Source organism: Heteronotia binoei, chromosome 5, assembly GCF_032191835.1.
Source record: "Heteronotia binoei isolate CCM8104 ecotype False Entrance Well chromosome 5, APGP_CSIRO_Hbin_v1, whole genome shotgun sequence".
Lineage (NCBI taxonomy): Eukaryota > Metazoa > Chordata > Lepidosauria > Squamata > Gekkonidae > Heteronotia > Heteronotia binoei.
The window spans coordinates 54,867,312-54,879,985 of record NC_083227.1 but is presented as its reverse complement, the minus strand read 5'-3'; the positions used below and the strand labels follow the sequence as shown (position 1 = coordinate 54,879,985).

The following is a 12,674-nucleotide window of genomic DNA, read 5'->3' as shown; positions in this document are numbered from 1 at the left end:
CTCTTACACATTGATTTCCTATTTAGGCATATTTATATTGTTGAACCTCTTTAATTAAATCCATACAGCTGTTGACCCTATACACATAAGTTGTTATTCCTGTTTGTCTCAAAATATCTTCATTGTGTTATATGCTAATTTGCTGTTCAGCCTCTAAGTCTGAATAGTTTTATTCCATGTAATTATATCTGAAGGTGTGTGTGTGTGTGTGCGCACACGAAACCTCATACCTTGAATAAAATTTCATTGGTCTTAAAGGTGCCACTGGACTATAACTTTATTCTAGAGATAAATGTAGTATATAAAGGCAGAACAGAAATTTCATATGATTCACTTATGGTCACTTTAAGAAACAAACACAAAAGACCTGTTTCCAGGTCAGAGGCTTATAAAACAAGCTTAGGACTCATTTGTGCTCTCAGCATCTTTCTTTATGCCTTTTCCATTTTTAGAGGGACTGTTTCAGGGCCATCCTGTGTAAGTTTTGGGTTCTGGATATTGCCCTCCTTTCTTTCTGTCCTTAGGTGTTCATCACATTTGGCACTTCACATTTTTTCCCTTTCTCTTCTTTTGCAAGCATCCTGTAATTGTAGTAATTCATGATGAACAGGAACAATCCAGCCAAGATCATCACACAACCACATTTAATGAACATGTATTTGTATTCCCCAGAAATATCAATAATGGTTCCTGTGAATGCAGAAGGAGAGAAGTTAACTCAGAAGGATAGTAAGTTAGGTTTGTCATGTGAAAATTGAAATCTTAGAACCAAAGTACACATTATGATACAACTCGAGACATAAGGTCATAAGGTACTTTTGCTGGCTGAACAAAAACATCCCATCTCCTCCCTCTTGCTGCAGCCCACAGAGGCCCATGAAACAGGATTCTTAGAGGCAAAGAAGACCCCAAAGAAGAGCATGGGGGCAAAGCAGGAGTCTGCAAGGGGGAGAGAAATCTGTAAAAGTTCTGCCCTTTCACTGGTGGATGATGATGACCTTTGGATTTTATGCATAAAAAGCAACCACCAGGGGCAGGGGGAGGAGGGGTCTGATACAGATCAGAGCCATAGTTCTGAAGAAAGGGACCTAACCTCTCCTTTCCTCCTTGCACTAATGCTTTCCTCAGCTGCTTTAAGCACCAGTGGGGGGGAGAGGACATGCACATTGTCCTATATTCTCTAAAGCTGGCTCAAAGCATCAGCCCTTTATGTGCTAGGACACAACACCAGGAAGTTTCAGCTGGCCATATGAGAAGTTACACTGAGCTCCACTCCACTGAAGCACACTGCAGCACAGACAAAGTTGCAAGGAAAACGTGGAGTGGATTTTCCATTCAGTTCTCTGTGCCCAGAGACCTGAATGGAAAATCCACTCCACATTTTCTTTGCAACTTTGCTTCCTATTTTAGCCTCTTCAAAGACAAGGAAGAAGGAGTTAGGAACTTTGGCAGCCTCAGAACTTCAAAGGGTGAGGACAGAAGGAGGGAGGGGGAAGAAAAGAGCCTCGCAGGCCTGACTAAAGCCCTGGGCGGGAGGGTTTGGCCACAGGCTAGTCATTTGACACTCCTGGTTTAAAACATCCTTGACAAGTGTTTGTCGAGCTGCTGCTTGAAGACTCAGACTGATTTCCCACTCACCTTACGCCGCTCTCACGTTCCTCTTCTCAGGAGGGCTTCCTTCCAATTTCACACTATCTGCACCAGGGCTGCGACTAGCATTGGCTTTTTCACACAGCAAACAGAAACTAGTTTTTAGAGGTTTCTGTTTGCTGCACGAAAAAGCTGATGCTAGTTGCCGCTCCAGGGCAGATAGTGTGAAATCGGAAGGAAGCCCTGCTGAGAAGAGGAATGTGAGAGCGATGTAAGGTGACTGGGAAATCGGTCTCACTGCCTCCCTAGGCAGCCAATTCCACTGCTGAAGAACAGTTCCTGTTCCAGTAACCTTTAATGGCATATCTGCTGAAAAAGAGATTGGATTTATATCCTGCCCTTCACTTGGAGTCTCAGAGCAATCTCCATTTCCTTCCCCTCTCTTACTGTAAAAAAATTCTTAATGTCCAGCCAGTACCATTCTGCCCAAAACTTAAATCCATTATTGCAAGTCCTATCCTCTGCTGCCAACAGGAACAGCTCCCTGCCCTCCTCTACAGCGCAGCCTTTCAAACACTTAAAGAGAGAAATCATGTCCCTCCTCAGCCTCCTCTTCTCCAGACTGAACATTGCCAAGTCCCTCAGGCTATTATCATAGGGCTTGTTCTCCAGGTCCCTGATCATCTTTGTTGCCCTCCTCTACACCCGCTCCATTCTGTCCATGTCCTTTTTGAAGTGAGGCTTGCAGCACTGCACACAATACTCCAAATGCTGAACAAATACAGTGTACAGTAGGCCTACAGCATCTTGTGATTTGAATGTAATGCCAGCCCAAGATTGTACTAGCCTTTTTTTTTGCCACTGAATCACACTACTTGTATTTAGATTACAGTCTACCTGTACACCAAGATCTAGTTCACACACATTGCTACTCAGAAGTGTGTCCCTCATCCAGTATACGTACTTCTCATTTTGGTTACCCAGAAGTAGGGGTTGGATTCAGCAGGCGTGCACTGGAGCACAGCTCCTGAACTTCCAACAGCTCCCCTTCACCTCCTCCCCACTCAGCCAGGGGTCTGCGTGCAGTAGGGAGAAATCTCTCTGCTGTGCATAGATCCTAGGTCATCTTCTGTTCTCCGGGGGTTTCAGCTGCCCAGCAACAGAAGCCTCCAGCTAGGGCAGGGGTGTCAGACAGGAGGTCAGCATGTCGGCCCCTGAAGGGCTCGGATCCATCCCGGAGCAACTGACTCTCCCCACCAAGCTTCTCTGGCTGTCAGAGAGGCAGGGGCCAGCTGGGCTATCTCCTCCAGCATGCCTCTTTAACTGTTGGAGCAGCCAGTTGAGCTTTCCTTGTGCTTCTGTGGCCACAGCTGCAGAAGCAAGAGGAAGATCTCCCCCCCACCCCCCGCCCCGCGCTTCCTGGGCTGTCCAGAAAGAGCAGGGTGACTGGCATTCCCTGTCTTTCTGCAGCCAGGCTACAGAAAGACAGGGAAAGATCTCTCTTCCCTCCCTCCCTGCTCACTTCCCCTTCCTCCCTCCCTCCCTCCTTTCCTTCCTTCTCTCTTCCTCCACTCCCATCTTCTTTCTCTCCCCCCCTCCTTCCTTCCTCCCTCCCTTTATTCCTGCCTTCTCTCTTCCTCCATCCCCATCTTCTTTCTCTTTCCCCTCCCTCCCTCCCTATTTCTCTCTCTTTCCCCTTCCTCCTTATCCCTTCATTCCTTCCTTCCTTCTCCCCCTCCCTCCCTCATCCAGCCATCCTTCTTTTCTTTTATTCTCTCAGTAGCATAACTCATTTGCAAATGAGTATGCTACTGAGCTCCTGCGCCTTTTCCCTACAAAACGATCCCTGCCCAGAGGTAGACTTCTCCATTTATCCTTGTTGAACTAAATCTTAAGCACATCCACCCACTTCTCCAGTGTGTTCAGTTCTCATTGAATTCTATATCTTCCAGTGTGTTTGCTTCTCCTCCCAATTTGGTGTAATATGCAAATTTAATGAATAGCCTCACCAGCCCCTCATCCAGATCATTTATAAAAGTACATATTACACAGTGGGCAGTTGTTGTTGCAGTATAACATATAAAGTGAAAGAAGAATTGGGTTGCTCAGCAAGGCTTTGAACCTAGGTCATTTATGTATCGGTACAAAACTATACGCATTGGATTTGAGAAAGTAGCCATTCTTCAAATAGAAAGGCAAAAAGAGTCATGATAAATCTTCAACTTCTAGACCAAAATCAAAGCAGTGTTTGGGGCATTTTTTTGTTTGCTCTGCATGCATTACCACCTTTCAATTAACATGTCACAAATGTGTTGTTTGGCTCTCTAGAACTATTTTCTTCTCCTCCACATGTAGTGCCTCTAATGACCTCCTCAGTGACAATGTATATTGAATGTGTGGTGATTAATATCTAATCAAGAACTTTATACTAAGGGAGGAAAGTGGTCTGCACTTGGGAGGAAAAAAGAGATAATTTCATGCTCTCTAACTAAAAAATATTGTTGTTGGTCCTAGAGCAACCTGGTCTACAGCCATGATTTTTATACAGCTCTATTAATGGAACATCAACCAGAGGCTAATTACTGCAATTCTCACTTTCTGCTAATCAAGATGACCTGGAGGTCTGCAAATACATTTCACTGAGAGTTTTAATGAGGAGAATATTGGGAAATTCAACAGCAGAAGAGCCTTTCCACTTCCCCCTTTGAGAATAAGACAAAGTCATAAAACATACCAGGAACAATTTACTTAGATCATTAAAGCAAAACCCAATCGTGGGTTATTAAATGCCAAAGATCCAATCAATTTACTGTTTATTAAAATGGAGGAAGAAATGCTTGCAGAACTCATATTGCAAACTATTACACAGCACTTTCTGGCCTCATTACCAATCTTCAGCAATTAGCCTCATCTGCTTCATAAAATGGTATACAAACTTGGGAAAGGGCTGTTTGGCAAATATATATATATATTGGATTTATATCCCGCCCTATATTCTGAATTTCAGAGTGGTCACAATCTCCTTTTATCTCCTCCCCCCCACAACGTACAACCTCTTCTCCCCCACAATAGACACCCTGTGAGGTAGGTGGGGCTGAGAGAGCTCTTATCGCAGCTGCCCTTTCAAGGACAACTCCTACAAGAGCTATGGCTGACTCAAGGCTATTCCAGCAGCTGCAAGTGGAGGAGTGGGGAATCAAACTCAGTTCTCCCAGATAAGAGTCTGTGCATTTAACCACTACACCAAACGTTGGCTCAAACATTGGCCTGTATTTTTACAAATCTTATGGAATTCAAAATGTTTGGTTCACTTAGCCTGATTATTTTATTTAGTTTGGGACTGGTTTGGGATTAGCCACAATACTGCCCAACAAACAGCTGCATGTTAATAGTTATATCAACTGACCCACAAACCAGCTAGAAAGGAGTATTTGGTCTGAAGCCATTTGAGTCCCAGTATAGTCAATGGGTCTAAATCAAATTAACTCAACGTGCAGCTGTTTTGCTGGTTTGTGAATTCCAGCCCTAGGATTCAGTGGCAAACCTGGACTGTGAGAGGAATAACATTATAGTACTTAACCTGCTATGTTGGTTATTAATTCATGTAACTGCAATAATCCTTTTATTTCAGAATGAAATGGTCTTCTACCATAATAATAATTCATTCATTGGTTCTTTTCAGAACTCGGGCAGAAAATGCAGAAGCATCTTCCATTCAATTAACAGTGCAAGGATTTAAATCTAACTAAATAACCCCAGACCAAAGCTGGGCTTGCTGAAGTTGTTTTTCTCAAGTATATAGACAGTACTGTAGTTGTCAAACAGTTATGGACCAGCACAACCATTTGCTCTTTTAAGGTCCCCATACTGTCCCCCTCCACTTCCATCTCAACTGAATTTGATGCAGTGTTCTGTACGCAATATTCATTATGCATCATGAAAAGAATAACGATAATAGCTTCCTTATGTCATGGAAGAGATAAGAAAACTCTATAGCAGGGGTATCAAACATGCAGCCTGCGGGATGGATGTGGGCTCCAATCAGGCCCTCCAGCAACTGTCTGTTGTCTGCTTCATTCTACCTTGCCTGCTGTGTTCGGTCACCATTTTGTGTTTCTCCCCAGCAATCAGTCGGCCAGCAAAGCAGCCTTTCCTGGTTCCTTCTCTCTCCCCCTCCCTTTTCCTAAAGGAAGGAAGAGAGAGGAGGAGCCTTAGCCAATAAAAGAGCCTGGCTCTATAGTTCTGCTGGGTGATTAAGTTTGCCAGACTCAATCACCCCGCAGAGCTACTGAGCCAAGCTTCTCTTCCTTCCTGGCTGAGGCTCCTCCCACTCCTAGTCCCCTGGGGAGGGAAGGAAGGAAAGAGCCAGAGCTTCCTTTGCCCAGTCCCCACCATCAGGAGAAATACAAAGAAAGCACATTTAAAATGCTGCTAGTTTCATTGAAGGTATGAGCTTTTTGCCTTGCTACAGAGAGAGAGAGAGAGAGTTTGGTTGGGCTTGTTATGGGTACGACTAGTTTTCCCTCCTTTTTTCTATATCAATGCCCTCCAGTCTTTCTCAATAGGAAAGCATGTGAACTGTTTAAAAGAGCAATAACAACAAGACAAAGTAAGGCTGAGTGTGTCCAGCCCAAATTTACTTGACAAATTCCCCTTGATTTTTCTTTCACATTTTCCTTTGATTGGTGATCTTGAACTTAGACTTTCCAGATAGTAGGCTGATACTGACAACTGTACATGGCTGTCTCTCTGTTCTTGAACTGCCACATAAGAGTTGTAGTTATTTTTCTGGGGAAGACTATAGTTTTGTAGACAAGCACATAGCCCTCAGTCTGTGCCATGGCGCCTTCACATAATCTTGATCAGCACATGAAGCAACTTATGTACAAAAGCTCACAATGCCCAGCTGCTTCATGTTTTCCTCTGGGTCCAAGGCTCAAAGACTATAAGATCTTTGTAATGAATGTCTGTAAATCAAAAGTAGGTTTGCAACTTATAGATGTGCACATTTGAACAGCATATTCAAGTTTGGTACAGCACAGACATTGTCTGCAGTTTTTGATGCAATAATTCATAGCAAGAGATGACATTTATTAGACTATAAAACAAAATATTGCAAGAGTGCCAATGTTTTAAGTAACAAAAAATTGTGTTTGTCTGAGCCCCCTTTATACAGTTTATATGTCTGCTACCTGGCACAGAGTGTTAAAGCTGCAGTACTGCAGTCCTAAGATCTGCTCATGACCTGCGTTCAATCGCCGGTGGAAGCTGGGTTTTCAGATAGCTGGCTCAAAGTTGACCCATCCTTCCGAGGCCAGTAAAATGAGTACCCAGCTTGCTGGGGGGAAAGTGTAGATGACTCGGGAAGGCAATGGCAAACCACCCTGTAAAAAGTCTGCTGTGAAAACGTGAAAGCAATGTCACCCGAGTCGGAAACGACTGGTGCTTGCACAGGGGACCTTTCCTTTCCTTTCCTACCTGGCATTACATTTTATGACACATATGGCCTGGCCTGACAAGGTCTCATTTATGTCAAATCCGGCCCTCATAACAAATGAGTTCAACACCCCTGCTCTATAGTATCTGAACATTGAGTAGGGGTTTTTTGCTTGTCAATGGTTTGCCATTGCCTGTCTCCACATCATGACCCTGATATTCTCCCATCCTAATACTAGCCAGGGTTGACCCTGCTTAGCTTCCAAGATCTGGTGAGATCAGGCTAGCCTGGGATATCCAAGTCAGGGCTCTTAGTAGTTATGTACCCCCGATATGGAAAAAAACATAAATCCTAACTTTATTGGTATAATATGGCTAAATAATCCCAGCAAATGTTATCCAGATTGCATATGTCCAAATCTGTTGTTAGCTGCACTACCAAAACTGAACAGGCCACTACAAAACTGAACAGGCCACTGCATATTGCTGTGAGAACCAAACCACTGTTTTGGAGTTCTAGTGCTAAGCAAATTCTCTGAAAACATGCTATATACGAAGAGTAGCTAAGGAACAGAGTGGGAACAACCACTAAAGGACTACTGCTTTAGCTTGCATTATAATTTGAATTAAACCTCTTCTCACTGTGGCATTTGAACTTCTGAATGGTTAAAGGGCTTTTATTCTGAAAGCTAAATGAATATTACATCTATCAAAAGTTCTGTCATCCTGGCAGAACTCCTGCAGAGCTGCCTCGTAGAGCAGATTTTGCCATCATAGGGTTTTTCTGTTCTTTGAAGATAATGAGCTTTTGATTGAGCAGTTATATCTTTCAAGAACAAAAAAACAGGGATTATGCAACAAAAACATGTGTGAATTCCAGTACCTGCGGCAGCTTCCTCCCCCCACCCCTAGAAGATTTTGTGTTTATTTAGAACAACATACTGAAGATAGGCCTACAAAGTTTCCTAGCTAATTGACGATAGAAACTATTGCTCCTCAACCTGCGTTTTCAGATGGGTGGGGGTAGTAACTGGTATATTTCTGGGTCTGCCAATAATGGTTTAACAAAATGAAGAACAGCTAAAAAAGAATTTTGATAAGAATTCTAAATTAGGTAACCAGCAACTTGAAGGTGAAGGGTATTCCAGTTTGCAATACCTAAGCTTAGACAACCTAGCTTCTCAAATGTAGCAAAGTTCACCCGAACTGATTTGAAAATGCAGCTCTGATTCAATCTCACACTTCATATTCTTTAATGTAAGTTTTAATTACTATTAAGAACAAAATCAAAGAACTCTGTGAGGTTTTGAATTCCACAACTTTCCTTTTACTCCAAGGCAGGGCTTTTTTGTAGCAGGAACTCCTTTGCATATTAGGCTACACCTCCCTGATGTAGCCAATCCTACAAGAGCTTGCAGGGCTCCTCTTACAGGGCCTATGTAAGCTCTTGGAGGATTGGCTACATCAGAGGGGGGTGCAGCCTAATATGCAAAGGAGTTCCTGCTACAAAAAAAGTCCTGCTCCCAGGAGCACTGTTGAGATTCTTTTGCTGCTTTGCTCTGGGAAGTGCAGCTCTTGAAAAGTTCATCTTGATTGCCATTTAGAAACCTCACTGAAAGGCATCTTGACCTAAAAAACAAAAACAAAAAAAACCCCTACCACCATACATATTTGTAGATCCATGAGCAGAAAGACAGAAATGTTCTTACCTCCAAGAGGTGGCCCAAGCAGTATGGTAAAACATTCCACTATGGTGACCAGTCCTACAGCACTTGTAAATCGGCTGGCACCAACAAGGTCCATGAGGGTTTCAAACAGCATTGCACAAACCATTCCAAAAGCCAAGCCGTAAAACACTGAATACACTACTAGACCTGAGTAGCCTGTTGCTAAAGGGCACAGGAGATGGCAGACACCATTAAAAATAATGGAGAAGCTGAAAAAATATTGGATCTTTGGCCTCACCCATCTGCTGTTAGCAACGAGTCCTGTAACCGGTCTGGCTACCATATCCACCATGGCAAGAATAGAGAGGAGGAAAGCTGCAGAATATTCATCAATTCCAAGGTGCTTCCCATAAGGAGCCAAAAAAACAATTGGGGCAAAAAATCCCAGAAACATGAGCACATTTCCTATCAAATATATCAGGAAGCCTCTGTGTTTGAAAAGGGATAAATCAAGGTACTTGTTAAAATTTTCACAACAGTCTCTGTCCTCCCTCTCTTCATTGTCAAGCCCAGCTTTTCCTGTTTCCAGCTGTTCTTCTGGAGTCACTACAGCTGGCCTCTCTTTTGGGCTCTTAGCAGGGCCTGTTGCTGCTCCAATGGGTCTAAAGAGAGCTCCAGCCACACAGCAGTTCAGTAGAATTGCCCCCAGAATAAAAAAGCTCCCTCTCCAACCAAAGTTGTCAAAAAGGAGCTGGTTCATAGGGGCAAGTGTACACAGCATGACAGGGCTTCCTGCCATGGCAAGGCCATTGGCAAGTGGTCGTCGTTTCAGGAAGTACTTTCCAACGATGATCACAGAAGGCTGGAGGTTAAGGGCAAGGCCAAGCCCTATAACAGAGACAGAACGAGAAAAATTATGTTCATTCAGAAGGCAAAAAGGGTTAACTGGACTATATGAGGTTGCTTAAATGAGATAAGACATGAGTAATGTAGCATTTTGTCACCAGAGCTCCATTTATCTGTACAGATTCAAGATACAGCATCCTGGGGTTGTTTCATGCATTATGTTGTTCATGTGTTTATTTTAGATTTGTTAACTTTACATCTGAAAAGACATCAAGTATGAATACAACAATTAATCATTATTTCGGAAATACATGGAGTCATCCAGGCAGTTCCACAATTCTTCTTCCAAAGAGGTTCTTTTTTAAAAGAAAGCAATCAAGCGAAACTGACATCAGGGGTTGAGAATCAATGGGAGAGAAGGACTGCACTACCTTTTCACTTCTTGTCGTTCACGTGCTCAAAACTGCCATCATCCAATGTTAGGATTACCTATGTTAGAGCCTGTAGTTCTTCTGGAATTACAACTGATTTCCAGTCTACAGTTCTCCAGGGCGAAATGGAACCCTTGGAGGGCAGACACTATGGTAAACTATGTAGTCTATGTAGTCTCAGTACTGGGTCCCATGCTCTTTAACTTGTTCATAAAGGATTTGGAGTTGAGAGTAAGCAGTGAAGTGGCCAAGTTTGCAGATGACACTAAATTGTTCAGGGTGGTGAGAACCAGAGAGGATTGTGAGGAACTCCCAAGCGATCTGTTGAGGCTGGGTGAGTGGGCGTCAACGTGGCAGGTGAGGTTCAATGTGGCCAAGTGCAAAGTAATGCACATTGGGGCCAAGAATCCCAGCTACAAATACAAGTTGATGGGGTGTGAACTGGCAAAGACTGACCAAGAGAGAGATCTTGGGGTCGTGGTAGATAACTCACTGAAAATGTCAAGACAGTGTGCGATTGCAATAAAAAAGGCCAATGCCGTGCTGGGAATTATTAGGAAGGGAATTGAAAACAAATCAGCCAGTATCATAATGCCCCTGTATAAATCAATGGTGCGGTCTCATTTGGAATACTGTGTACAATTCTGGTCACTGCACCTCAAAAAGGATATTATAGCATTGGAAAAAGTGCAGAAAAGGGCAACTAGAATGATTAAAGGTTTGGAACACTTTCCCTGTGAAGAAAGGTTAAAACGCTTGGGGCTCTTCAGCTTGGAGAAACGTCGACTGCGGGGTGACATGATAGAGGTTTACAAGATTATGCAAGGGATGGAGAAGGTAGGGAAAGAAGTCCTTTTCTCCCTTTTTCACAATACAAGAACTCGTGGGCATTCAATGAAATTGCTGAGCAGTCGGGTTAGAATGGATAAAAGGAGGTACTTCTTCATGCAAAGGATGATTAACATGTGGAATTCACTGCCACGGGAGGTGGTAGCAGCTACAAGCATAGACAGCTTCAAGAGGGGGTTAGATAAAAATATGGAGCAGAGGTCCATCAGTGGCTGTTAGCCACAGTGTGTGTGTGTGCTTCACTTGCAGCTGCTGGAATGGCCTTGGGTCAGTCATAGGTCTCACAGGAGTTGTCCCTGAAAGGACAGCTTTCTGTGAGAGTTCTCTCAGCCTTTCCTACCTCACAGGGTGTTTGTTGTGGGGGAGGAAGGTAAAGGAGATTGTGACCGTTCTGAGACTCTGAGAGTCAGAGTGAAGGAAAAGGAAAAAAGGAAAGGTCCCCTGTGCAAGCACTAGTCGTTTCTGACTCTGGGGTGATGTTGCTTTCACAGCGTTTTCACGGCAGACTTTTTACGGGGTGGTTTGCCATTGCTTTCCCCAGTCATCTACACTTTTCCCCCAGCAAGCTGGGTACTCATTTTACCGACCTTGGAAGGATGGAAGGCTGAGTCAACCTTGAGCCGGCTACCTGAAAACCCAGCTTCCACCAGGGATCGAACTCAGGTCGTGAGCAGAGCTTAGGACTACAGTACTGCAGCTTTAACACTGCGCCACAGGCCTCTTTAGAGTAAAGGGCGAAATATAAATCCAATTTCATCATCATCTTCTTCTTCTTCCATCCCTGTTGAGCTCCACCACCTTCTTGGGCATCACTCCCAGATCCCCAGGAATTTCTCAAACCACAGCTGGCAATCCTACCCATGTTTTTAAAAATGAAAATAATAATGGCAGATTTGCCCTTCACATGTAAATTAACCCTGAGTGGCAAACCCAGCTTTATTGCCATATATTGTGCATAATGGCACTGAGGGCATTATGGGGAGGGGTTGTGGCTCAAAAGATCAAGTATTTGCTTTGCATGAAGAAAGTCCCAGGTTCAATCCCAATTCTGCTTAAGACTGAATGGTAAAAATTTGAACTCCCTGACCCAAATCAAACAATCTACTATACATACCAATTCTCATCAATTACATATGGCTCAAATGGAAAGTCTTTGCCTCCACTAGTCTAGATTTGACCAGACATTTATTCATCTTGAGCAAAATTTATACACTTCTGAGTTTCTCTAGAGTTACAGCTCTCTTGATTAAGAGAGACCTGCAGCAGAAGTACTCAAGGAATATCCTACTTCCCTGATGAAATCACTGGCAAATAAGTGTCAAAACTCACTGCTGAGTAATCAAGTCCCAAATCTCATTTTAGAGCAAACATCTACTCTGACTTGTTTTTTGCCCCCTTTTATAATCAAACTACAAAACCTCTCCTAGCTGTATCTCCCATAAAAATAGATAGGCAACTGCCAAGAGGACGCTTTTGTTTTCATATGGGCAGCTTTGTTTTTAGCCTGGTGCAGCTGAAATAATAGAGTCTTGAGGCTGTGTGACCAGGGTTGCCAGCTCTGAGCTGGGAAATACCTGGAAATGTGGGGGACAACAGAGCCTGAGCAGGGTGGGGTTGGGGAGGGGAGGGACTTCAATGGGGTATAATGCCATAAAGTCCACCTTTCAAAGTGGCCATTTTCTCCAGCTGAATGGATCTCTATTACCTGAAGATCAGTTGTAATCCCCAGAGATCTCTAGCCACCACCTGAATGTTAGCAACTCTACACGTGACTCCTGAAATTTATTGTCAGGCTTTCGTGAGCCCAGTTGTCATATGTATGTAGATGTAGGGGCAGAGAGCTAATTTATGGCAG

The 12,674-nt window shown here is 43.5% G+C and overlaps 1 protein-coding gene across 3 annotated transcripts in view; it reads right to left on the bottom strand.

Moving 5' to 3' along the window:
- Positions 1 to 259: 259 nt before the first annotated feature.
- LOC132572449 (monocarboxylate transporter 2-like) overlaps positions 260 to 12,674 on the bottom strand; it is a 76,358-nt gene continuing 63,943 nt past the window's right edge. For all 3 annotated transcript variants that reach the window (XM_060239505.1, XM_060239506.1, XM_060239507.1), the window contains exons 4-5: positions 8,736 to 9,581; positions 260 to 690 (exon numbers count right to left, since the gene is read on the bottom strand). In XM_060239505.1, coding sequence (XP_060095488.1) covers positions 521 to 690; positions 8,736 to 9,581 — 1,016 coding nt within the window. In that variant the 3' untranslated portion in view covers positions 260 to 520. The remainder of the gene's footprint in view (positions 691 to 8,735; positions 9,582 to 12,674) is intronic.